Here is a 24,351-nt window from a genome sequence, read left to right as displayed (position 1 = left end):
TCTTTTAACTTAAATGCTGGCCAGTTGTGCCTAAACTCCAAAGGGAGGAGGTATAACAAGGCATGTGTAACCTCCCTTCCTATCACGACCAAGAATTCAATTTTTAAGGTTGTTCTGGGGTCTCTTTGGCCAAGTGGGAGTTCATTCAGTCAGTAGGGGTAAGTTGGGGATATTTAGCATTTTAAGTTTAATCTACAGATTTTAGTCTTGTGTCCTGACTGCCTCTCAAATAGATTCAGGACCTCAGACCACTTTAGTTAGCCAGTGGTGAAGCCAGCCATGACCTGGGTTTCTCCCTCTGGAGCAGAGAATTCTCTTCTGGCCCAAGGCCTGGCCTAAATGTGCTGTCAGAATTCTGGGCAATGGCAGAGTTCTGTCCTGTGTTATGTTCCACCGTGACAGGGCAGCACTGACTCCAATACAAAGTCGCACACTCACTTTGCTATCCCTCCTCCAAGCACGCAGATTCTTTCCTATGGTGCAGCCTTTGTTTGTTGGAAGTGTAGTATAGGCAATGCAGGGTGGTCTTTCCCACCATCTTCAATGCCTCTTTCCTTATCATTATGGCAAAACCAGGCACTGTGATAACTCACTTGATTTTATGGCTTTTATGAAGGTGCTATCTTGCATGGATAGTTGTTCTATTTGGTGTTCCAGTATGGAGAACTATCTCTGGGGGACACGGGGAGCGGGTTCTATTCAGCTACCTCGCTTCACCTCTGCCCTCTCTCCAGTCAGTCTTTAAACTGCTGGTACTGAAGCCTGCAGTGCCTTCCTTTTCTGTGTCCCATGGAGAGTTATTGAAGTGGTTCTTTTTGAATTTCAGTTGGCCTTTTATTAGGGCCTTTCTACTAAAGGATTAGAACATGAGTCTGTGGGCTTGAACCAAAAAGCAGTCAGAGGGACAAATATTGGGTTTTACTTAGAATTACCCACCTGCCTAGTGCCAGCCTACCACTCTTGAACAAAACTTGCATGATTCTTGTGTCTTCGTTTAGAATAATTTAATTCTGAGGAGACACCTCTGTTTCTCCACTGGCCTCTGGACAGGGAACGTGCTCATGAAAATTACCTGGGGCAGTTATGGGTCACATCACTTCTTACTCTAGCCAGCCAGAAGGCACTCAAAGTTGACAATCTGGTGGACTAAATTTCTGAAAACAACAAACAAAATGTTGCTGATTTTTTATTCTCTAAATTTATAACCCATTAATATACCTCCCTGTAAGCGCTCTGATTTTGAAAATTATGCACGATAAAATCCTTTATTATACATAAAGAGTTCTGGAGTTTGTATTAATAGAAAATTGGTGTTCAGACGTGTTTTACCAAATAAGTGCAAAATAACTAAAGAATATCCATTTGAAAGATACAAAATTGTTATCCTGCTAAGAGCACCTTGGTGTGACGGTGACTTCAGGGAACAATCACAGGTAATTCAGCTCCTTGGCCAAAGTGAAAAATGGAACGTTGAGGCTGGAGAACTGAGCACAGCTCAAGAGGGTCCTTGTGCCCTAGGCTAGGTCATTTGGACTCAATCATGAGGGGAGAATTGAGGTAGCATTAGCAGGAAGGTCAGGTGACCACCAAACTTTCTGCCAGATCTGAGATACTTCTCTTTTAGAAAGACAGCATTTGTATCAAAACCAAAGATTCACCAAAGGTCACATTTTAAATTATAAAGAAAGATCTTTTTTTTTTTTCTTGAGACAGAACTGTTGCTCAACCTGGAGTGCAGTGGCATGATTTCTGCTCAATGCAACCTCTGCCTCCCAGGTTCAAGCGAATCTTCTGCCTCAGCCTCCCAATTAGCTGGGATTACAGTAGCCTGCCACCACACCCAGTTAATTTTTGTGTTTTTAGTAGAGACGAGGTTTCACCATACTGGCCAGGCTAGTCTCAAACTCCTGATGTCCTCAGGTGATCCACCCACCCTGGCCTCCCAAAGTGCTGGGATTACAGGTGTGAGCTACCACATCCAGCCCCAAAAATTCATCTGTGAGCCACATTTAGAAGGTAAATAAAAAATTTTGACTAAACACAGTTGAGAATCTATAAATTGTTGAACTTCAGTTCTGTTGAGAATCTTTGAGATCCATCATTTTCTAAATGTTTTCTAACAGAGAAACAGTACAATGGTTTGCAAAAATTGGTTATCAACATTTACTTTATAGCTCAAGCAAACAAACTTATTTGCACTTAAAATACAAATATTACCTACCTTTATTTGAGTGTTCTTGTTCTCTCTTAAATTTCATTTCCCAAAAATGATGGCAAAAGTACTTTGTTTATTTTAACTTGACCCTTCTTTTGCAACCCAGCTTAATCATTTCACAGATTCCCTTTTGAAATAAATGGGCTAGATGATCAGACAATAGCGGCAAATGTTTGTCATTTCAATGACATGCAAGAGATACCTTCAGTGAAATTTGTATATCAAATTTATCTTTGTGCTTCTTTTTTTCCCTAGTGAATTCAGTATTAAAGGGTTTGTAAATATTTTTGGTTTATTATGTATTAATTCAAAGCAAAAAATGCCAGTGTGCTCATAAATATCTCATTTATAGAAATATGTTTACAGACATCTGTTTTATTATATTAAAGATCAGTACATATTATATACTAAGGTAGAAATAAGTTCTGAAAAAGAGAAGATAATAAATTAAAAACTTGCTAGTGAACATAAACATCATAAAAATTAACAAGTAATCACCCAGGCATGGTGGCTTACACCTGTTATCCCAGCACTTTGGGAGGCCAAGGTGGGATTACCTGAGGTCAGGAGTTTGAGACCAGCCTGACATGGTAAAACCCTATCTCTATTAAAAATACATAAAAATTACCTGGGTATGGTGGTGCAAGCCTGTAGTCCCAGATACTCCAGAGGCTGAGGCAGGAGAATCCGTTGAACCTGGGTGGCAGAGGTTGCAGTGAGCCAAGATAGTGCCACTGGACTCCACCCTGGGTGACAAAGAGAAACTCTGTCTCAAAAAAAAAAATATATATATATATATATAAAGATAAAATTTTAGTACATTGTGAATTAATTAGTAGGCTCAGTTGTTGTAGGAAGCTTTGTTTTTCTGGAGCTTTTATATTAAAATTATTAAAATCCTGACTGAGAGGTATAACATGAGTTTTCTTTAAAAGAAAGGATATTTTATATCTGAATAAAGACAAACTTGGAATGAGTGGTGTATGACTTAATAAATACTGGAGAATATCCACTCCCTAGTCAGTACTAAATTATTTGATTGGTTACTTAGAGAAGGACAACAGCAAAGCAGAAAATAAAAAATTTAAAAAAAAGAGAGAGAGAGAGAGAAGGACAACAGCATACTCAGCATGGCATTTTCATTGCCAGTCACAATCTTTCCTCCACCTAATGTTCTCTAGACTGACATAGACCAAACAATTCCCTAGACTTCCTTTGCAGAGCTAGGTTATGCTCAGACCATTTCCAGCACCAAGGACACTACCATTCAGGTCTCCAAAAAAGATCATCTTGTCAGCCCTGTCTAAACCAGGATGCTTCAAAACTCATTTCAATTTAAAACTGAGTCAAGGTGGGTCTTCATCAGTATTAGAGTGGACCTGCTGGATGTGTGCTTGCAGATGATGCAACATCAAAGCAAATGCCCTGGACAATAGAAGGAAGGCCAAAGGCAATGGGCTTACTGGTTTCTAGCTTTGAGCCGCTCTTCATAGTGCCAAATTCCCATTTTAGAGTCCCTTTATTTGTATTAACAAAAATAAATTCCCTTTATTTGTATTAATAAAAATAAATTCCCTGGGTATAAGTTACTATAAAAGACTCCCTATCTGTATTTCTGGGCATGAAAGGGTGTTTTAGTTCCAATTCTAGTTTTCCTGCTTAGATGTTTACCTTTCTGACATTAATAATTAACCAGGTTATCTGAATTCTTCAAGTTCAGTTTATTTAAAAGGAGAATATCCTCAAAACGGTTATATCCATGATTTCCTGCTATCTACAACCATGGGCCTCTTGGGAATACTTTGTTTTTTAATCTTCCTGGGGAAAACTTGGGGACAAGAGCAAACGTAAGTAAAACAGCTATCTTCGTTTTTCAGTGTATCTTGTGATGAATGAAGAGTAAATTGAACAGATTGTGTTAATTTGAAAATAACTTGCTACTTCTGAGAACACCAAGTGAATAATATCATCTCTGAATGAGAAAGTCATGAAAGCATTTTGATTTGATAAGTAGCTAACAACATGACAGCTTACATGGAATTGTTATTTATTAAAATGTATGTAAGTGATTTTTCAAATTCCTCTTCAAAAAAGTGTGAAACAAACTCAAGATAATAAACTTCCTGAACATTTTTTGCTTATTTTAACTTGGTGTTTAATTTTTTCTTTGTGTTTTTCATAGACTATCACAGTTAAACCAGGATTATTTGAGAATCAGTCTAATACTGTGATCTGAAAATCTGTTGTTATAATGACTTCTATAATACATTTATAAGCTGATTTCACAATTTCTAGTGTCATTATTGACATAATATGCACTTGAGGTAATGTTTTAAAAATAATGATCTTATATCTAGAAATATTTTAACACTGAAAAGTAACTGTAGATTATCTAATCAAACCTCTTTGTTTGATATATGAGGATAAGTTTGGATAAGGGGAATAACTGGCCAAAGGTCACAGTTCTAGAGAGAAACAGGATTTTTATTAAGGTATCCTTTTTATCACTTTTTTTTCATTTTGTCATAAATGTATACATATAAATATATATAAACACATACTTAGGATGTCATTCTTTTTTAGCACCCTCCTGTTTCTGATCTGTGATTTTATCACATGACGACAATCACTCCACTACCTTAGCATCCTGTCTTTATTATTTCCTTTTGAAAGACAAGCAACTAAAGCTTAGAGAGACTGAAGTTAACTGACTTCAAATTAGTGGCAGAACTAGGGCTAGGACCTGGTTCCATGGTTCTTGTCCAGAGTTATTCTGAATTCTTTCTACTGGTCCTTAATAAAAATTATTTTCTCACTTTCTCTGAAAAGGTCAGAGCGTACCATTTACAACATGGCAATTAATCACTTTAATAAACTGTCTGATTGATTGATTCAACAAATATTTATTGAGCACCTAACTATATGATAGGCACTGAAGATATAGCAAATGGCAAGACAATTCCTAGAGCTTGCCTTCCAGTGGGAGAAGCAAGTAATGAATGAATGAACCAATGAAAGAATGTGTAAGGTCAGGTAGGTAGTATTACAAAGAAAAAAATAAAAGAAAGTATGAGAATTAAAAAAAAATAATTATGGGGCACTACTTTAAAATGTGGCCAGGAAAGGGTCTCTTAAGGAGAGCTGCACTCAAACAGAGCCTGAAGGAAGTGAGGAAGCAAACCATGCAAATATTTGAGGAAACAGTATTCAAGGTAGAGGCCAAAGTAACATTCTTGCCTCTCTGCAAGCTCAGTAGCCTGATCCTCTGCAGCAATTGGAAGACAAAGAAAACTATGAAGTTTTTTAGATGAATAGATTATGCTACTGAGCATAAGTAGCATAAATAAGAACTAAAATCTTTATGAAGGGTGGTTCCAGAATCATCTTTTAGGGGCTTCTAAACACTTAATATTTTAGGCTTGACTGCTACCATCACATAGACCAGCAGTCCCTAACCGTTTTGGCACCAGGGACAGGTTTTGTGTAAGACCATGTTTCCATGGACCGGGGTTAGGGTTGGGATGGTTTCAGGATGAAACTGTTCCACTGCAGATCATCAAGCATTAGATTCTCAAAAGGAGGGTGCAATCTAGATTCCTCACATGCACAGTTCACAACAGGGTTCATGCTCCTATGAGAATTTGATGCCATCACTGATCTGACAGGAGGCAGAGCTCAGGTGGTAATGATCCTTTGCCTCACTGCTCACCTCCTGCTGTGTGGCCTGGTTCCTAACAGGGGTTAGTAATAACAGGGGGTTGGGGCCCCTGACATAGACAATTCAAAACTAAGGCAATACTAAACTGAAGAACATAAAGCTTCTATAAATACTGAAATTAAAGTAGCTTTGTATCTCTGAATTTTTCTAATGACAAAACTCTTGATAAATTCCATTTAGTACAACAGTTGAAAATGTTAATTCTGGAAATGGGCTGCTCAGGTTCTATTCCTAATTCTGTAATTTGTGAATTATAGAATTCATAAATCCTATATGTGTGGCCTTGGGAAAGTTAATTAGCAGTTTCTTCACCTTAAAATTGGAGTAATAGTTCTTCAACACAATGAGATTATATATATAAAGTATTCAGAATAGTGCCTTAGCACAGGGTAAAATTTCAGTAAATGTATCTTATTACCATAAAAGCTGAACTCTTCTCATTGTCTGCCATCTCCTGCTAGGCATGTGGGGAAAGGGAATTCAGATGATGGTTGGAAATCTGGAAATTCTTTCTTCTCTTTTGTAATTTGCCTATAAGTGGATCCAAATTAATTGTCATGTAGGAGAACTGCCAGATGCTTTAAATGATTTAATTGCTGAAAAAAAATAAATAAATAAATAAATAAAAATAAAAATAAATTAAAAAAATTTTTTTAAATGATTTAATTGCTGATAAATTAATTCCATTGTTACTAAAAGCTTCCTGCTTTACCAGACTCTTAAAATGTCATAATGTTGGCAGAAGCCTGCAATAATTCTGCCAAGTGGGGTGGTAGGTGCACTTCAAGTTTGTTGGACCACTTGAATTAGTCGTTCACTATGCCCTTTTGGGTTAAAACACATTTTTTTCCTATGTAATAGCATATGTAGTTCTCGATATTCAAATTAGGCATGCTTGTGATATACAGTTAATAATTCAGTCTATATTTGTGAATTTTTATTTATTAAAACAATAAAAATCACATATTTAAAAATTTGTTTCAAAAACATGTATAGATTAAGTTCCATTCTTGTATAAATCACATGAAAAGTAAAAATAAGAGAACAGTCTATGATTGTGAATAACACTTATAACCCTAACCTCAAATGTACACATAACGACTGAGAGAGAACAGATATAAAGTCTTCCCCCATTTACTTACAAACCATATAACCTTAGCCAAGATAGCCTCTTACCAATTGCAAAATAGGAATAATGATAGTATCAGTGTCATTGGCTTATTGTAAAGATTAACAAGAGTTGTATGTAAAATGCTGATAAAGCCTCTGATACATGGCAAGTACTTAATTGCCATTGCTGTTTGAAGATGATGATGATTTGCTCTTAAAGGACACCATCACTATTTCCATTTCCAAATGCACTTCCCAGCTCACTCATATTTTATCCTTTTCATTATCCATTTGCTAGTATGACATAGTATTTCTAAGATCACTCCCTTTTAACTTAATTTAGTGAGATTAATAAATCTTAACATATTGAGTACTAAGCATGCTAGGACCTTTCATATATATGTTCTTATGTAATCTTTATCAGATCCTGGTAAAGAAGCTGATTATTTTCAGAGTAAGTTATTGTAGCATCAGAAAGAGTTAGTGACTTTACCACAGTCACTCAGCCAGCAGATGGCACAGCTGGAATTCAATCACTGGTGCCTATACTGCTTTTTTCTTCATTGAGCAAAAAATATTGACCCCCATTTACATGTTCTGGTCAACATGATTCAAAGTCTTCCTTGGCTACAGTAGCTAAGAGAAGGTACTATTATTACTTTACCTTTCTAAATGTAAACTAAACCTCCAACTTCATTTCTCAGGTCTTAATTCCAAACTACTTCTTGGAAATTATGCTGACATTATAGTAGGTCACAAGTACATTTTTACTTACTAATATCATTTTTAAGTGAGGAAATACATGCATTTTAAATGGAATCTCTCAAGTGAGAGAAAAAAATCAAAAGCATAAGAAAATATGTCATATAAAGACACTGAGCCTTATCTTTTCCTTTTTCAACAGATATGTCATTTCAGCACCAAAAATATTCCGTGTTGGAGCATCTGAAAATATTGTAATTCAAGTTTATGGATACACTGAAGCATTTGATGCAACAATCTCTATTAAAAGTTATCCTGATAAAAAAATTAGTTACTCCTCAGGCTATGTTCATTTATCCTCACAGAATAAATTCCAAAACTCTGCAGTCTTAACAGTATGTATTTACCCTTTATTTTCTTTACATATACAGAATATTCTCAACAAAAATGTGTACAAAGTTTGAATATTGATAACATAGAGATGCAATCATTTACTCTACCACTGTGGGATTATTAGATGATGTCAGTTACTCATGATAATATAAGTGAAACAGAAAATTCTAAGCAGAAGAGTTATGTCTGCTTTTTAAGCAATGCTTGTAAATTTTCACATCCTTATTGGAAAATAAAATTGTACTAACATGAAAATATTTGGAAATAATCGAAAATACTTGTTTGCCATGAAAATTATTATTGGAAAGAAATCAAGAACCATGAATATGATTTGATCTGTAGTACTAATTGAGTGAAGGTTTCTTAAAGCCTTTTATAGTAGTAGTTTCACTAAATCTGTATAAAATTTAGGAAACATGAAACCAAAGTGACTTTCAATTGCTTAAAGCTAAATTTTTATTGTGTAATTAGACACTAAAGGGCTTTGGGAAAAATTTATTTACTCTTCTTGCTCCTGTATCACTTTTTAAATGATTACATATACATACTCATGAGATTATAGTGGTATTTAGAAAGTTAATGTGTTTAATAACTTTAAAATTATTATACTTATATGTAGAAAAATTATAAATTGTTTTCCATCAACAATTTCTTTTCTAGATACAACCAAAACAATTGCCTGGAGGACAAAACCCAGTTTCTTATGTGTATTTGGAAGTTGTATCAAAGCATTTTTCAAAATCAAAAAAAATGCCAATAACCTATGACAATGGATTTCTCTTCATTCATGCAGACAAGCCTGTTTATACTCCAGACCAGTCAGGTAGAGTATAAGATATTTCTCTGGGTGGGGGATTTAACACTATATCGTAGAGCTTTTTAACGTCTGAAACTGAGTGGAGATTGTAAAGTTTATTCTCTGTGATGTATATTGCTGAGTTTAAGATGAGGAAACTGAGGCCTGCATAGAAAGATTAAATGCCAATTTATTCAGCTCCCGAGTGAGGTTCCGTGGCCCTGGGGAAAGAGGCCAGGGAAGGTACTCCTGACTCCTCTCAGGCGTGGGGTTATATAGGGAGGGAAAGCACTCTGATTGGCTGTGGAGAAACAGGATGTGGACGTGGCAAGCTGCTATAGGTAAGTAGACGGGATTTCCAGTGAGCAAACTGGATGGGGCCATACACTATTGGGCAGATTTTGGCGGAGTTTTCCAACAGCTGTCTAGGTGCCGGGTGCAGAGTTTAGTGTTGAGTGCAGAGGTGGGCGTGGCAAAGCTAGATGCTGAGTGCAGATTCTGGTGACCTAATGTCAGGCATGGAGAGGGATGGGCATGTCCAAGCTCCCAGCGAGGCAAACGGCCTTGCAGAGATAGTTTCTAATATGCTCAAAAGAATCTCAATTCCCAATGACATCTGTATTTTCAAATATTTAATAGCATTTTAATTTTAAATTTATGGGGAAAGTTGTAAATAAATTACAAAACCAACAATTACATTATCTGCCCCGTTGGTTATTTTCAAGTAGAAAATGCTTTTTCAAAATTGTAAAATGTCATGTTCGATCTTATTTATTAAACAAATAGACTTGCCGGGCGCGGTGGCTCAAGCCTGTAATCCCAGCACTTTGGGAGGCCAAGGCGGGTGGATCACGAGGTCAAGAGATCGAGACCATCCTGGCCAACATGGTGAAACCCCGTCTCTACTAAAAATACAAAAAGTTAGCTGGGCATGATGATGCGTGCCTGTAATCCCAGCTACTCAGGAGGCTGAGGCAGGAGAATTGCCTGAACCCAGGAGGTGGAGGTTGCGGTGAGCCGAGACCGTGCCATTGCACTCCAGCCTGGATAACAAGAGCGAAACTCCGTCTCAAAAAAACAAAACAAAACAAAACAAAAAAACAAATAGACTTAATTGCAAATATAATTTGGCAATGGGACAATAATTCATTATAGAACAATATTCATTTAAAATTCCACTGAGTCTGGAGCTATCCCCAAACTGGAAAAATAAATCTAACCCTAGGGGATCAGATGTTTCAACAGAGAATAAACTAGATCACAGAAATATATGGATATTAATTTTCAAAGGGGAATCTACCTAAGAAAGTTTCTGTTAGAACATTGTTCTTCTGTTGGAGGCAAAAGGGGAGAATAGCCAATCAAAATCATGTGAATAGGAATGACTGGACTTATTTCCAATGACCAGAAGTAAAACACAGAAAAGCATGAATGCTGCCCAATATATTCACATGTTTGCAAAGCCTTCCATTCCCCTGTTTCTCTCTCTCACCATCACTGACTTTTAAGCACATCAGAAACAATATGTGAGATGTGTATGTGAGAGGGAGAGGTTATGCAATTTCACTAATGATATTGTTGGAGCAGGACAGAGAAAGGTAGTGGGGACCAGCTGACTTTGTTGAAAAACTTTGTGCACAGTAGATATTTGCTAAATGTTGGTTGATGTTGATAATGAGAATAGAGGGGTGGACCTGGACTGCACCATTACCATTTCAGCAGGAGCATTTGTTATGACAGCTCAGAAAGGAAAGGCCTAGGAAGAGTAGAGATATTGCTATCTGCTTGGCCAGAGTATCATTGCTAGAATAGTACCATCTCTTTACTCCAAGAGACAACTTGGTATGCAAGGAAATAGTCTCTGCTCACAAAGATTGGGTCCTTTTAAATATAATCATACCTAGAAACGAGCATATCATCTCCCTTATCCTCCTCCTACATTGAAGGATACTTCATTGCTTGGATCCTGTTGACACTTCCCACAACTTAAGGTCATCAGTCTTTGTCCAACAAGCAGTGTAATACCCAGAGCCTGGGACCTTCTTTAGTTATCAAGACTTTCCTTAACAATGGCTTCATGTATTATTTCTCTATCAGGACTTTACTGTAAGAAGATGTAATATCCAGCCAGGCATGGTGGCTCATGCCTGTAATCCAGCACTTTGGGAGGCCAAGGCAGGTGAATCACTTGAGGTCAGGAGTTTGAGAACAGTCTGGCCAACATGGTGAAACCCTGTCTCTACTAAAAATACAAAAATTAATCAGATGTGGTGGTGCACACCTGCAATTCCAGCTACTCGGGAGGCTGAGGCACAAGAATCGCTTGAATGTGGGAGGCAGAAGTTGCAGTGAGATCATGCCACTGTACTCTAGCCTGGGCAACAGAGTGAGACTGTCTCAAAAAACAAAAACAAACAAACCAAAAAAGATTTAATATCCATATCCATTCTAATCCTAGAGGAAAATAAGAGACATTTCCTATAAATATTGGGCCATTTCTGAGAGGTAGTGGAATAAATTGGTTAAAAGCACTCTGGAGTCAGATTGCCTGGATTCAAATCCCAGCTTGAGCTGCTGTGAGCTACATGACCCTGTGTGAATTACTCAGCCTTTCAGACCCCCACTTTCCTCACTTGTAAAATGGAGACAATAATACAACTTGCCTCACAGAGTTGTGAGAATTAACTGAATTCATATGTGTAAACCACTTAAGATAGTGCCAAGCACACAGTAAGCACTAGGAATGTGTTTTTTCATTATTGTCTATGGAATAACACAAAGCCATATTTGCACAAAAGAAAAAGAATTACTTAAAAGTATTTTTTAGTGTTCTTGTTATTTATAGCTGTAATGTCCTGATCAACACACTTAATCTGAAGATTCTTGAGGGATTTTTAGTGTAAGCATCTTTAGGATAAAGGCTTAAATCTTCAAGTCTTTACTGGATAAAGGACTTTAGAATATTGGCCCAAATCCTTCAATTTCATAAAGCCTGTGTCCTGCCTTCTTCTCCAGCTTCGTCACCTCCTATGGTCCCACCCTTCACAGATGCAAGCCAAATTGGCCTCCTTTCAGATGCTTTCTCACACCGTTTCCCCATTCACATTAAAGCCTGTGTATGTCTATGCACGGTACATGCTTGCCCTCCTTTGCCTCGTTAACTTCTACTTCACCATCACATGTCATCACAGACTCTTCCAAAGGCAGCTTTCCCTCACCTCTTCAAATCTCTCTCTTCTACATGCTCATAAGGCCAGGCAACTATCCTCTGTGGCACTTCACACCCTGAAATTTTACATATAATTGTATTTGCCTCTCTCCTCCACTCCATTAAAAGATATCCATGTCTGATTTCTTTCACTACTGTATCTCAGTACCTAGCATAATGCCTGGCACATTAGAAGGCATTCAACCCTTTAAAAAAAAAAACAAATAAGCCATATCTTTTATTTTAATTTAATTTTATTTTTTTGAGACGGTGTCTCACTCTGTCAACCAGGCTAGAGGGCAGTGGCGCAATTTTCTCTCATTACAATCCCTGCCTCCCAGGTTCAAGTGATTCTCTACCCTCAGCCTCCTAAGTAACTGGGATTATAGGCGTCTGCCACCACGCCCAGCTAATTTTGTATTTTTAGTAGAGACAGGGTTTCAGCATGTTGGTCAGGCTAGTCTTCAAGTCCTGACCTCAAGTGATCCACCTGCCTCAGCCTCTCAAAGTGCTGGGATTATAGGCATGAGCCAGTGTGCTCTGCTAATAAGCCATATCTTTTATACAAAAAATTGTATAGATCTTGCCTCCACTATACCATCACTGTGAAGACGAGATTAATTTTCTAACCTAAACACAAACTGGGTTAAAAACTAGCCAAATAGCAGTCATAGAAATAATAATAAAATAAAATAATAAGCATTTATTGATTACTTAGCATTCAGGCTGTGCAAAAGCTTTGTGTTCTTTAATTCTCACAAGGACCCTATGAGCAGACACTAGTGTTCCTGTTTTACAAGAGGTTAACTAAGGTTTAGAGAGATTAAGTATCGCACTCAGAGTCATACTAGAAAGTGGCAGAGGCAGTGGTGAAACCAAAGTTTTTAATTCCAGGGCCTGTGCTCTTAACTTTTGTGACATTCTGCCTTGGGCAGCTTCCCAGTGATACTCAGGCCTGAACTGGGTGTGTCCAAAAAGCAGGAGATAGGATTTGTAGTGGGAGACAGGTGTGAGGGGAAGGAGAGAGCAGAGAATGGGGCATTTACTGAGCACGTTGTTTTTATCTTGTGAACTTAGTAAACCAGGTTAATGTGGCTTCTTATATAGAACCTTGCATAATCCTGATCTTTTAAAAGATATTGGGTTTATGGTGCCAGTTCTATTTTATTTTGTGGATGAAGTTTTGGCCATGAAATGGTTTGAGCATCAGCAATACCCTAGAGAAATTACAGAATGTCAGTGGAAGGAATTAGATCTCTGTGTCTCAAACAGCTGTGAGTTAAAAGCGAAACAGATGCTTTTGTTTAAAAAGTAGGAATCTATTAACTGACAGAAAGAAATGGAAGAGAACTTACAGTTATTGAGCCCCTGCCATTACTCTTTTAACAATGAGAGAACAATTGTAGGATCTGGCTCAATAAATATAACAAAACCGTACAATTCAAAGCTGCCTTTTGCAGTAAGAGCTGACTTGGAGCCTTGTTGGTTTTCATAAGTGAGAGTGTGTGTCTGAATCAAACTCCCAATTTGCCATTAAAATCTTCAATTCTATTATGGACACTGTATTATGTTCCCCTATAACCATATGGTGGACATCACTGTTTTGCTACTATGAAATTTTTTATAAATAATGACCTAATTACAGATGTAATTAATTTCATACTGTGGTTGTGTTCTCAAAACATTGTAGGTAAATGCATTTTAATAAAGTGAACTGTACTTTAAACCCACTAAGAGAAATAGTTCTTTAAATGAAGCCCAGAGAATTCTCTTAAATAAAAGAATCTTTAGTAATGTATATGTCTGCAAACTAATTTTTCTTCCTTTCAAACATGGACTTTTGTATATTGAGTTTTTTTAAGTAAGAGTCATTTCTTTTAAGGATGGTTGTTTTAAAAAAATCAAAATATCCTTGCATTTACCAGTTTTTGATGATATCAATTATTCTTACAGTAAAGGTTAGAGTTTATTCATTGAATGATGACTTGAAGCCAGCCAAAAGAGAAACTGTCTTAACTTTCATAGTAAGTATTTTATTTATTTAAATAATACTTTAATTCATTTTTTCAGGACAAGAATATCATTTTATAACCCTGTTTTCACACTACACTGAATCAGTCAATGTTCCATAAATGGGTATTGAACATCTGCAATAAATATAGTATCATAGATCTATACCTCTGTAATATATGTATGTGAAAGGCTGATAAAAATTAAATTTTAACAACTTGAAGGATTTTGAGCTAAACCATTTAAATACGACCTTGGTGATGATTTCCTTTTTAAAGAACACCCATCAATCACTAAGAATTGATTGCATATCCATTTAACTATAAGATATACAAAATGGATATATCTATGATGTATCTGTTATGTGCAAGATTTTTGACTTGTACAATTTAGAATAAAGAATTATATTTCATGGCCCTTACTCTTAAGAAACTTAGAGTTTAATCACTAATATACTAAGACATAAAAAATCTTGCTAAACCATGAGTTAAAGATCAGCAGTTATTCACCATGTCATCAGACGTGACAGATATAACAGATGATGTGCACTGAACTCCCACCATCTCATCCAATTTGTGTCACACATCTCAAACATTTTTGTGAGGAAATAAAATAATACAACTAGTTATAACTGCTCAGTTATTAACAGTAGGTTTTCTAATGGTCCTTCAACATAGGCTGCAGCACTTTTTCTGCTACTCAAAAAAAAAAAAACAACAACAACAAAAACAAAATAAAATCTTATCAGAATGCAGGTGCAAAAGAATAGGTACTAGAGAACAAAACCATACTAAAATATAAACCAAATAAATAAATTATTCAGTAGGAAAAATACCATGAGCTCAGAGGGAATACCAATGAGAGGTGAGAGTTGGGGAGATACAAATCCTTCTCTGGAATGGAATACATAAAGGGAACCCTGGGTTGGGTGTCGATGAAAGGAGTTGACATAAATTATTTAAAAATAGTGAAGACCTTCCCATGTAAGAAACAGAGTCAGTTACGCTATGGGGGCAAGAGGAAATGAAAGAAAATAAAGCTAGTAAATAAACTGATTGACTGATAGAGTATCTGAAAGACAACTAAGGAGAGCAATGTCAGCTCAAATGCCCTGTTTCTATCAGAGAATGCTAGGGGTGTAGGCATATACTCTTGATCCAGTATCTTCATGGTTGAACTTGAGTGATGCAGAATCCTGGCATAATGTGGAGAAAAATGAATGCCAGTCATCACTTGTAAGAGCTGCTCCTGGAAGAAAGGATTGAGGAAACTGATCCCAGAGCTGTAGGAGTTACCATAGAGGAAATATCCTGAAAATAGTACCTGAGAAAGATGTCCTTAGAAGAATCGTGCACAATGGATAGTGGGATGAAGAGTAGCCATAAAAATAATCAGCTACAAGTGTAATTCTTGTCCAGAATAGGCTTCTCTAAGTTTTACAGTTAATTAAGAAAAAAAAGTACCTCTTAAATCCAACTGTGAATTTCAGTCATGGTAAATAGTGCTAAGTTTTTGTGTTCAGGTTTTTGTTTTGTTTTGTTTTTGAGACAGGGCCTTGCCCTATCATCAAGGCTGGAGTATAGTCGTGTGATCATAGCTCACTGTAGCCTCAAACTCCTGGGCTCAAGCCATGCTCCTGCCTCAGCTTCCTGAGTAGCTAGGTCCACAGGCACCCATCACCATACCCTACTAACTCTTTAAACAATTTTTGTAGGCTGGTCATAGTGACTCACGCCTGTAATCCCAGCACTTTGAGGGGCTAAAATGGAGGAGCTCAGGAGATCGAGACCAGCCTAGGCAATATAGTGAGACCTCATCTTTACTAAAAATAAAAAATAACAATTTAAAAAATCTGGGCATGGTGGTGTATGCCTGTGATTCCAGCTACTTGGGAGGCTGAGGTGGGAGGATTGCTTGAGCCTGTGAGTTCAAAGCTGCAGTGAGCTATGATCACACAACTGCACTTTAGTTTGGGTGACAGAGCAATGCCCCTGTCTCAAAAAAGTTTTTTTGTACAGGATAGGGGTCTCACTTATGTTGTCTATGTTTGTATGTTGAGTTAAAGCTGAATTGGACCTCCATGTGTAGTCCAAAGAAAGTCAAAACCTCATTTCAATAATTTGCTAACCCAAACACAAAATAAAGTTTATGGGGAAGCTTTATGAGAACTACCAAATTTGTTTAACCATTTGAGAGTTTTACCAAGCTGAAAATGCCCATACTGTACACTTATAAAACATCTGGATAAAAAAATATGGTTTATAGAATATTTGCTTTTGAAAGCTTCAAATGAACATATATAAAAATTGGATTCTGGTATTTATAAAGCCTGCCAAATTCACATTTAGTTTATCAAAAACATCAGTTTTTGTTTGTTCGTTTGTTTTTTGTTGTTTATTTTTTCAGTCCTGCAAATTTTTTGTTGTTTTTACATGTTACACTTTATCTTTTAGATGTACAACAGAGTTGAGTCTCTTCAAGGTAATGAGGAGAGATAGGGAATATTGGAAAAAGAAGAAGGGAAATAGCTGAAATGAACCATATCTCCCTTCTATAACATTTAATTGATCTTCATCCTTCATATTTAATTTGAAGACATGGGTATTTGCCTTCAAATATTTAATCTACAAGTATTTTTGAGGGTGTTTGTTTTATTCACAGGACCCTGAAGGATCAGAAGTTGACATGGTAGAAGAAATTGATTATACTGGAATTATCTCTTTTCCTGACTTCAAAATTCCATCTAATCCTAAGTATGTTAAAATAATTGTTAAAAAAAAAATTTCGTTAAAAGCATATATGGAACTTTTGGTGGAGAAGCAGATAACCAGTTAAAGGGAGCCACCTAGTGTTAATAAAGGGTGTCACATATGTGAATATGCAAAGTCTTTTGAAGTCTAGCGAGAACTTAAGCTCTGTTCTTGGCAAAAAAAATTCCAATACTTCTCACCCATTCTTTTTACATATAGAAATAAAAATTTGGAAGAGGAAAATAATAGTACCCAGGTTTTTTTCTCATCAAAACCATAAACTTCTGCCCCTCAAAGTATCTAATATATTGTCAGCTTAAAAGACTGGTGTGGTCTTGTTCCTTGCTTTGGTTACTGTAAAATATGGTCATCTGTAGTTTTTGCCTGGATAAACTACCAGCAGGCAAAGTCCAAGAGGGAAGGAGTTCTCAGAGGTATATCTATTATTTGGCCTCACACAAAATGATTTAAGAAAAAGTTTAAAGAGGATTCAGTGTAATAAATATTCAGTGAACACATTCTTGATATGTGCAAATCACAATAGGAGGGAGAAATACAAAATAAAGAATCCACAGTCCCTACTTTCAAGAAACTTATCATAGGCCAGGTGTGGTGGCTCATGGCTGTAATCCCAGCACTTTGGGAGGCCAATATGGGTGGATCACCTGAGATCAGGAGATTGAGACCAGCTGGTCAACATGGTGAAACCCTGTCTCTACCCAAAATACAAAAAATTAGCCAGGTGTGGTGGTGGGCGCCTGTAATCCCAGCTTCTAGGGAGGCTGAGGTAGAAGAATCACTTGCACCTGGGACCTGGGAAGCAGAGGTTACAGTGAGCCAAGATCACACCACTGCACTCCATCCTTAGCAACAAGAGCAAAACTGAATCTCTAAAAAAAAAAAAAAAAGAAAAGAAAAAAAGGAAAAAAATTTGTAACAGAGCAGAATGAATAAGACAAGTGCACCTATACACTATAATTTTAGAGCAACATCTTTTTGTGGTCATTTTCCTCTGCCCTCTAAAGAGGAGTTCACAGTTAATTCACTGTACTAAAATTTTTCTAAAACTTTGAATTGAATTTAGGGGGTTTAAGTAACTTGGATGTTTTTAAACTTCTGTACATTCTTAAAAATGCTACATGGTCCACAGTGCAGAATTGGACCTATTATTTTATTATTGTTATTATTTCTCCAACTTCATCTTGTGCCACTTGCCCAATGGCAGATTATGTGCCAGCCATGAAGGTCTGGCATGTCCGGTGCTTTCCCACCTCTGTACCTTTGCATGTCTTCCCCTCTACTTAGAGTGGGCTTCACCTGGCTCTTCATAAGCCCAGCTTCTTTTCATTGTTATGACCCAGAGTGGATGCGGCCTTTACAAAAAGGCTATTCCTGGATGCACGATCTAATGTAATCTCTTGCTTTGTTTTACTCCCTATCTCAGCATCTTGTTTATTTTCTCCATGACGCTTATCTCAGTGTCATAGTCATTTCTTTACTTGGTTGCTGGCTTTTTTATTCCCTACTAGCTTATAAACTCCTTGAGGCAGGCCTTGTCTGTATTGCACACCAACAGTTCAACATAATAGGCCCTTGATAAATATTCATTGAATTGATGATGATAATAATAATCATTATAATAATACTATTAAAATTTGTAGACTGCATAGCCAATCTGAAAGGTAGCCTCAGTATGCGTGTGTATGTATATATTATGTATATATATGTACATACACACACACACACACACACATGCACACACTTTTTTTTTTTTTTAAACAGAGTCTCACTCTGTCACCCAGGCTGGAGTGTAGTAGCACCATCTTGGCTCACCACAGCCTTGACCTCCTGGGCTCAAGCAATTCTCCCACCTCAGCCTCCCGAGTAGCTAGGGCTACAAGCACACAGCACCACACCAGACTGCTTTTTATATTTTTTTGTAGAGGGGGAGGTTTCGCCATGTTGCCCCAGCTGGTCTCGAAAGTCTTGGGCTCAAGTGATCCTCCCTCCTTGGCTTCCAAAGTGCTGGGATTATAGGCATGAGCCACTGTGCTTGGCCTAGTATATATATTTTAATAAAGGTTGTTAATTAAAGCCAGATCATTTTTGTCTTTAAAAACACCATGCTTTGCTTCCAACCATAATTTCATTTTTGTGAGGTATAAATTTTATCATCTGGATAAGCTTGTCTTGTATTATATGTTTCTCAAGACATTATTATGGATTTTATACTATATTTTGGATTTTAGTATTATGTTAGCATAATTAGGCTCCAAGATTAAATAAATTCTCAGAAATCATAAGCTCTTCAAATCAAAACTAATGGCTTTATTAAGATAAAATACCAGGAAAAATTATACAATATATGAAAAACTAGTTACTAAACAATTTGTTACCCAGTATCCTAAAAATGCTCAATTACTTACTGCTTAAAAATCAGTCACAAATAAAATATATTACTTAGGTTTTGTATATCTTTGTGTATTCTTCCCTCTTTAAAACAGAAATTTATTAGATCTCCTTTGAGTGAATTAAAAACATTTGATGACATCTGTAATTTAAAATATTTTGCTTCCACAGATATGGTGTGTGGACGATCCAGGCTAAATATAAAGAAGACTTTTCAACAACTGGAACTGCCTATTTTGAAGTTAAAGAATATGGTAATTTCTGACAATTAAAAGTTTTCCTATAAAAAGTTAGTGTTTTCAATAATTCTTTTTAATAGTGTAGTTAATGCAAAATTATTCCTAGATGAAGATGAGGCAGCCAGCTGGTATGGCTAGAAGTACTGACTAGGGGTTGGAGGGTGGAATGGTAGTTGAATGCCTGAATTCTAGTTCCAGCATGCCTTTAACCTTGAGCAAGCAGACCAACCTCTGTGTACTTGTGTTCCCCATCGGAAAGCTAGAGGAGATCTAGTCCCCTGAAAAGCTTGACTAATAAAGATACTTTCTAGAATTGGGATTATTATTAGGAGAAACTTAAATAGTGAGTGGAACCCAGTAAGACCAATAAATGATTTACTTGAGACTTAAAACCAATTAGTGACAAAACAAAAACAACAATTAGGTTTCCTTACCCCTAGTCCAACACTATTTTCTGGCTCCTAAATTCCCAGTATATTAATTTGAATATGTAAAATATTCTTACTTTGAAATAAATTATATTAATAGTCTAACAAGTAATGTAAATAATTTAATTTTTCTTTTCTTATAGTAGTTTACTAGCGTTTCTGTGTGCTCTGCTACAGAAGTTAACTTTCTTCTGCTTAAAGCCATTTTTTTATTCCCTCAAGAGATTCATAATGACATGGAGAAGAATAAATACTGACACAAATTTTAACAATTAACAAGGGAAACAGTGACCAAACAAATTTGTTATGATGAAACTCAATCTTAAATATTACAGGCTCTCTGTAATATATAATTCTAAACCATCTCCCTTCTTCTAAGTGTTTTTGCCATTTTCTCTGTATGTCTAGAATCCACTCACCTCTTACTATCTGCAGCCACTCTCATTGATTTATCAGTAGTCTCCCTCCTGGACTGCTGCAAAAGCCTTTTAACTGATGTCTCTGCTTCCAAGCTATCTTGCTTGATATCAGCCAAAATAATCTTGAAATGCAAATCTCATTATGTTATGTCACTATTGAAAAGTTTTTTTGTTTTCAAGGAGCCTATGCTCTAATGAAAGAAATAATCTATTGCCTATAATAAATGCTGTAATCAAAATATAGGCAAAGTGCTTCTAGATTGACCTCTGATTGGTAGAATGAGAAGGCTCTGCAGAGATGTTGATGATGATGATGATGATGATGATGATGATGATGATGATAAGGTGGATGTTGTGTTGATGTTACAGCTTGTCCAAGTATACCAGAAAGTCTAGCTATTTGATAGGCTTTAAAGTCTGCTCTAATAAAAATGGTAATATTGCCTCCTTGTTTTTATTTTCAGTCTTGCCACATTTTTCTGTCTCAATAGAACCAGAAAGTAATTTTATTGGTTATAACAACTTTAAGAATTTTGAAATTACTATAAAAGCCAGGTAAGAACATTTGGGTTATTTTTTGTTTTTTTGTTTTTTTGTTTTTTTTTTCAAATTAACTCAACTCTTGATGATAGGTGCCCGAAGTGAGATCTGTGATTTATTAGCAAAGTCGGCTATGATTTTGGGTCTAATTGATAAAGGACACATCATGCTGATAATTGATTTGCTTATTCTGATTTTAGCTGATTCTGATTTTAGCTTTGTTGGCTACTCACTAGCAAAAACAAAGAAAAGTGCCAAAGATCTAAGCTTGTTGTGTATGTGTGTTTAGAAACTATGGTGACTTAGGATATTGGGACTGAGATATGAAGCCCTCACTTCCTACCATTTTGAATGACTTTCTCAGCCAGCTAATGCTGCATAGCTACTTCAAAACCCAGTGCCTTAAAACTACCACCATTTATGAGTCAGCTGAGAAGTTCTGCTGATCTGGCAGGCTGGTGTCAGCTGGACTCGCCCATGTACTTGCAGCCAATTGGTAGGTCAGCTGGGGGCTGGCTGGTATAGGAAGGTCCTGTCCATATGTCTGGTAGTTGGATGGGACTAAAAATGTGTGTGCCTCTCATCATCCAGCAGGTTAACCTGTAGCAGCAGCAATGCTCAAAGAGAGGGAATGGAAGCATAAAAGTTCTCCTGAGCCTAGGTTGGTGCTGGCACACCATCACTTCCACGCATTCCTTCGTCCAAAGCGAATTACAAGGTCAGCCCAGAGGCAATAGACTCCCCCCACACTTTGTGGACAGAAGGAACTGTGCAAAGGTTGTGGATACATGGGGAAGTAGAGAATTTGAGGTTAGTTTTTCAAGCAGCCTATCACAAATGCTTGTCATTTAAAAATGACAATATAATCTAGTTACACCAATTTATATAACTATATGTGTAGGGCACTCTTCTAAGCACTCAGCGTAATCAGCACATTTAATCTTTATAACAACTCTATGCATTAATATTGTTACTATCCCCATGTTACAAGTGAAAAAAACCTGAAGTACATAAACGTTCAATAATCTGCTCAAAATCACACAGCTAGTAATTTGCATAGTCTGTCTGGTTCCAGAGTCCATGCCTCAAACATTACCCTATGCTGACTCTCTTATTTGCATTTATTTGGAAAATAGAATGTTTATTACTGGTCTATACCGGAATAAAAGGCTCACTTGAGAGAAAATTATAGAAACTGACTTCCTATAATGGGGACTATTTATTCAAACCATAAATAAGGAAAGTTAGCTCTTGCTATAGTATTATTTGCTGGATAGAAAGTTTACTTTATTCTTACTTTAATTCTAAACTAAAAAGGAAAACATGCAGTTTGAATTTTTTATGAAGAGTATATCTCATATAACAGTGAGATTGGACATGTACCTTTTAAAGACATAAAAGAAAATAGAGAGTAGTTCCCCACTGATATTAAAATCATCAAGGAAATAATTTGGCCTATAGGAAAGGGCCCTGGATCTAAGTCTTGTGATTGCCCCAAGATCAATTTTTTCCATCTAGCACATAGCTTAATTTGTGTGGCTTTATGAGGATGAAATGTAACAGTGGATGAAACACACTTTAAAGTGCATCAAGTGCTTTATGTAATTTCAAATTGTTACATTTTATCTGAATCCTGTTGTTGTAACCATGTTAGTAAAAGAGTTTTATGTTACTGTCTGACAGATATTTTTATAATAAAGTAGTCACTGAGGCTGACGTCTATATCACATTTGGAATAAGAGACGACTTAAAAGATGATCAAAAAGAAATGATGCAAACAGCAATGCAAACCACAGTGGTAAGATGTTAAGACACTCACACCTACAGATGCATTCGGAAGTGTGAGATGGGAAGCTACTTCAAAACCATCTAGTCCAATACCCCAGTTTAGATAGGTTGAAACTTAAAATCCACCATTGGCTTCCCATTGCCTTTAGGGTAAAGTTCATTCTCCCTGGCATCAGCCTCCCTTGCCAGCTGATCTCATGCTCTTTCCTCCCTCTCTCCCTCCCCTTTGTATATATCACTCCAATTTCTCTAACTGACCAAAGTCTCTCTTGCCTCCAGGTCTTTACAATATCATTTCTTCTGCTTGGGAATGCTCTTTCCTATTGTCCCCTTCTGCCCCTTCTTTGCCTTGCTAATTCCTTCTCATTTCAACACTGACAGTCTTTCTCTGGGAAGCCTCCTCTGACTCTTCTAAACCAGGTTAGCTGCCCTGCTGTATAACCTCTTTTCTTAATGCATTCTTCACACTTCATTGCAGTGGCTCTAGATCAGGGATGATTTTTTATCCCCCGGGGGATATTTGGCAATGTCCAGAGACATTTGTGGTTGCTATTGGCATTTAGTAGGGATAGGCCAGGGATGCTGCTAAATTCCTACCATGTACAGATCAGGCCCCTACAATAAAGAATTATCCTGTTCAAAATGTCAATAATGCTGAGGTTTAGAAACGCTTCTTTATTGGAATGCTTTATTTACTTTTCTATCATTTTCAATATTAAACTATTTGTGAGTCTGGATCATTTCCCTTATATGCCCAGAGACAGCATAGTTTCTTGCAAGGAAATATTCATGAAGTTATTTGTCCATAGTTTAGGGCTAGTGACTGCTGGAACTGAGATTAGAGCACTGGTTCCCTTTCCTTTATTCAGTGTGCTTTACATTCTACCACAGATGATATGAGTTCATGTCATTTTTGCTCACTTTTGCATATTCATGTGGTTTGCATCATCAATCATTTATCCTCTACAGTCTTATTAATTCAAGACATAAATTAAATGCATTTTTTAAATGCAAAATTCTATGCTAGATACTGGGATTTAAAGCTAAATAAGACAAAAATGCCTTCCCTCAACTCACTCAATTTTATAAGAAAAAATAAGGCAAGATTTATTGTTATGTTAATAATTAAATAACGTAATATGATTTAACTCCATATCCCCTTGTTCATTGTATGTTTTGTGTGTGTGTGCGTGTGTGTGTGTTTTGAGATGGAGTCTCAGTTTGTCACCCAGGCTGCAGTGCAGTGGCACGATCTCAGCTCACTGCAACCTCTGCCTCCCAAGTTCAAGCAATGCTCCTGCCTCAGTCTCCCAAGTAACGTGGACTACGGGCGCATGCCACCATACCTAGCTAACTTTTTATTTTTAGTTGAGACGGGTTTTCACCATGTTGGCCAGGCTGGTCTCAAATTCCTGACCTTGGGTGATCTGCCCACCTCAGCCTCCCAAAGTGGTGGGATTACAGGAGTGAGCCACAGCACCTGGTCATGTGTTTTTAAATTAGTATTTAAATTTGTAAGCTGTGAAGTACAAATTATATCTTATAAAAACCAACAAACTCAGTTAAGGGCGGAAGTGCACTGAGAGGCCTAGAAAGATGAATGATGACTCAGGATTGGAAGAAGGC

At 36.8% G+C, this 24,351-nt stretch overlaps 1 protein-coding gene across 3 annotated transcripts in view; it reads left to right on the top strand.

Moving 5' to 3' along the window:
* The first annotated feature begins 3,953 nt into the window (after window positions 1-3,953).
* Window positions 3,954-24,351, top strand: part of C5 (complement C5) — a 105,590-nt gene continuing 85,192 nt past the window's right edge. For all 3 annotated transcript variants that reach the window (XM_003925175.4, XM_074395267.1, XM_074395268.1), the window contains exons 1-8: window positions 3,954-4,062; window positions 7,948-8,140; window positions 8,799-8,961; window positions 14,096-14,166; window positions 16,814-16,905; window positions 19,483-19,565; window positions 20,862-20,952; window positions 22,621-22,735. In XM_003925175.4, the coding sequence (XP_003925224.2) occupies window positions 3,998-4,062; window positions 7,948-8,140; window positions 8,799-8,961; window positions 14,096-14,166; window positions 16,814-16,905; window positions 19,483-19,565; window positions 20,862-20,952; window positions 22,621-22,735 (873 nt within the window). In that variant the 5' untranslated portion in view covers window positions 3,954-3,997. The remainder of the gene's footprint in view (window positions 4,063-7,947; window positions 8,141-8,798; window positions 8,962-14,095; window positions 14,167-16,813; window positions 16,906-19,482; window positions 19,566-20,861; window positions 20,953-22,620; window positions 22,736-24,351) is intronic.

Source organism: Saimiri boliviensis, chromosome 2 (genome assembly GCF_048565385.1).
Source record: "Saimiri boliviensis isolate mSaiBol1 chromosome 2, mSaiBol1.pri, whole genome shotgun sequence".
Lineage (NCBI taxonomy): Eukaryota > Metazoa > Chordata > Mammalia > Primates > Cebidae > Saimiri > Saimiri boliviensis.
The sequence above is the reverse complement of the archived record's forward strand: the minus strand, read 5'-3'. Positions and strand labels throughout refer to the sequence as shown.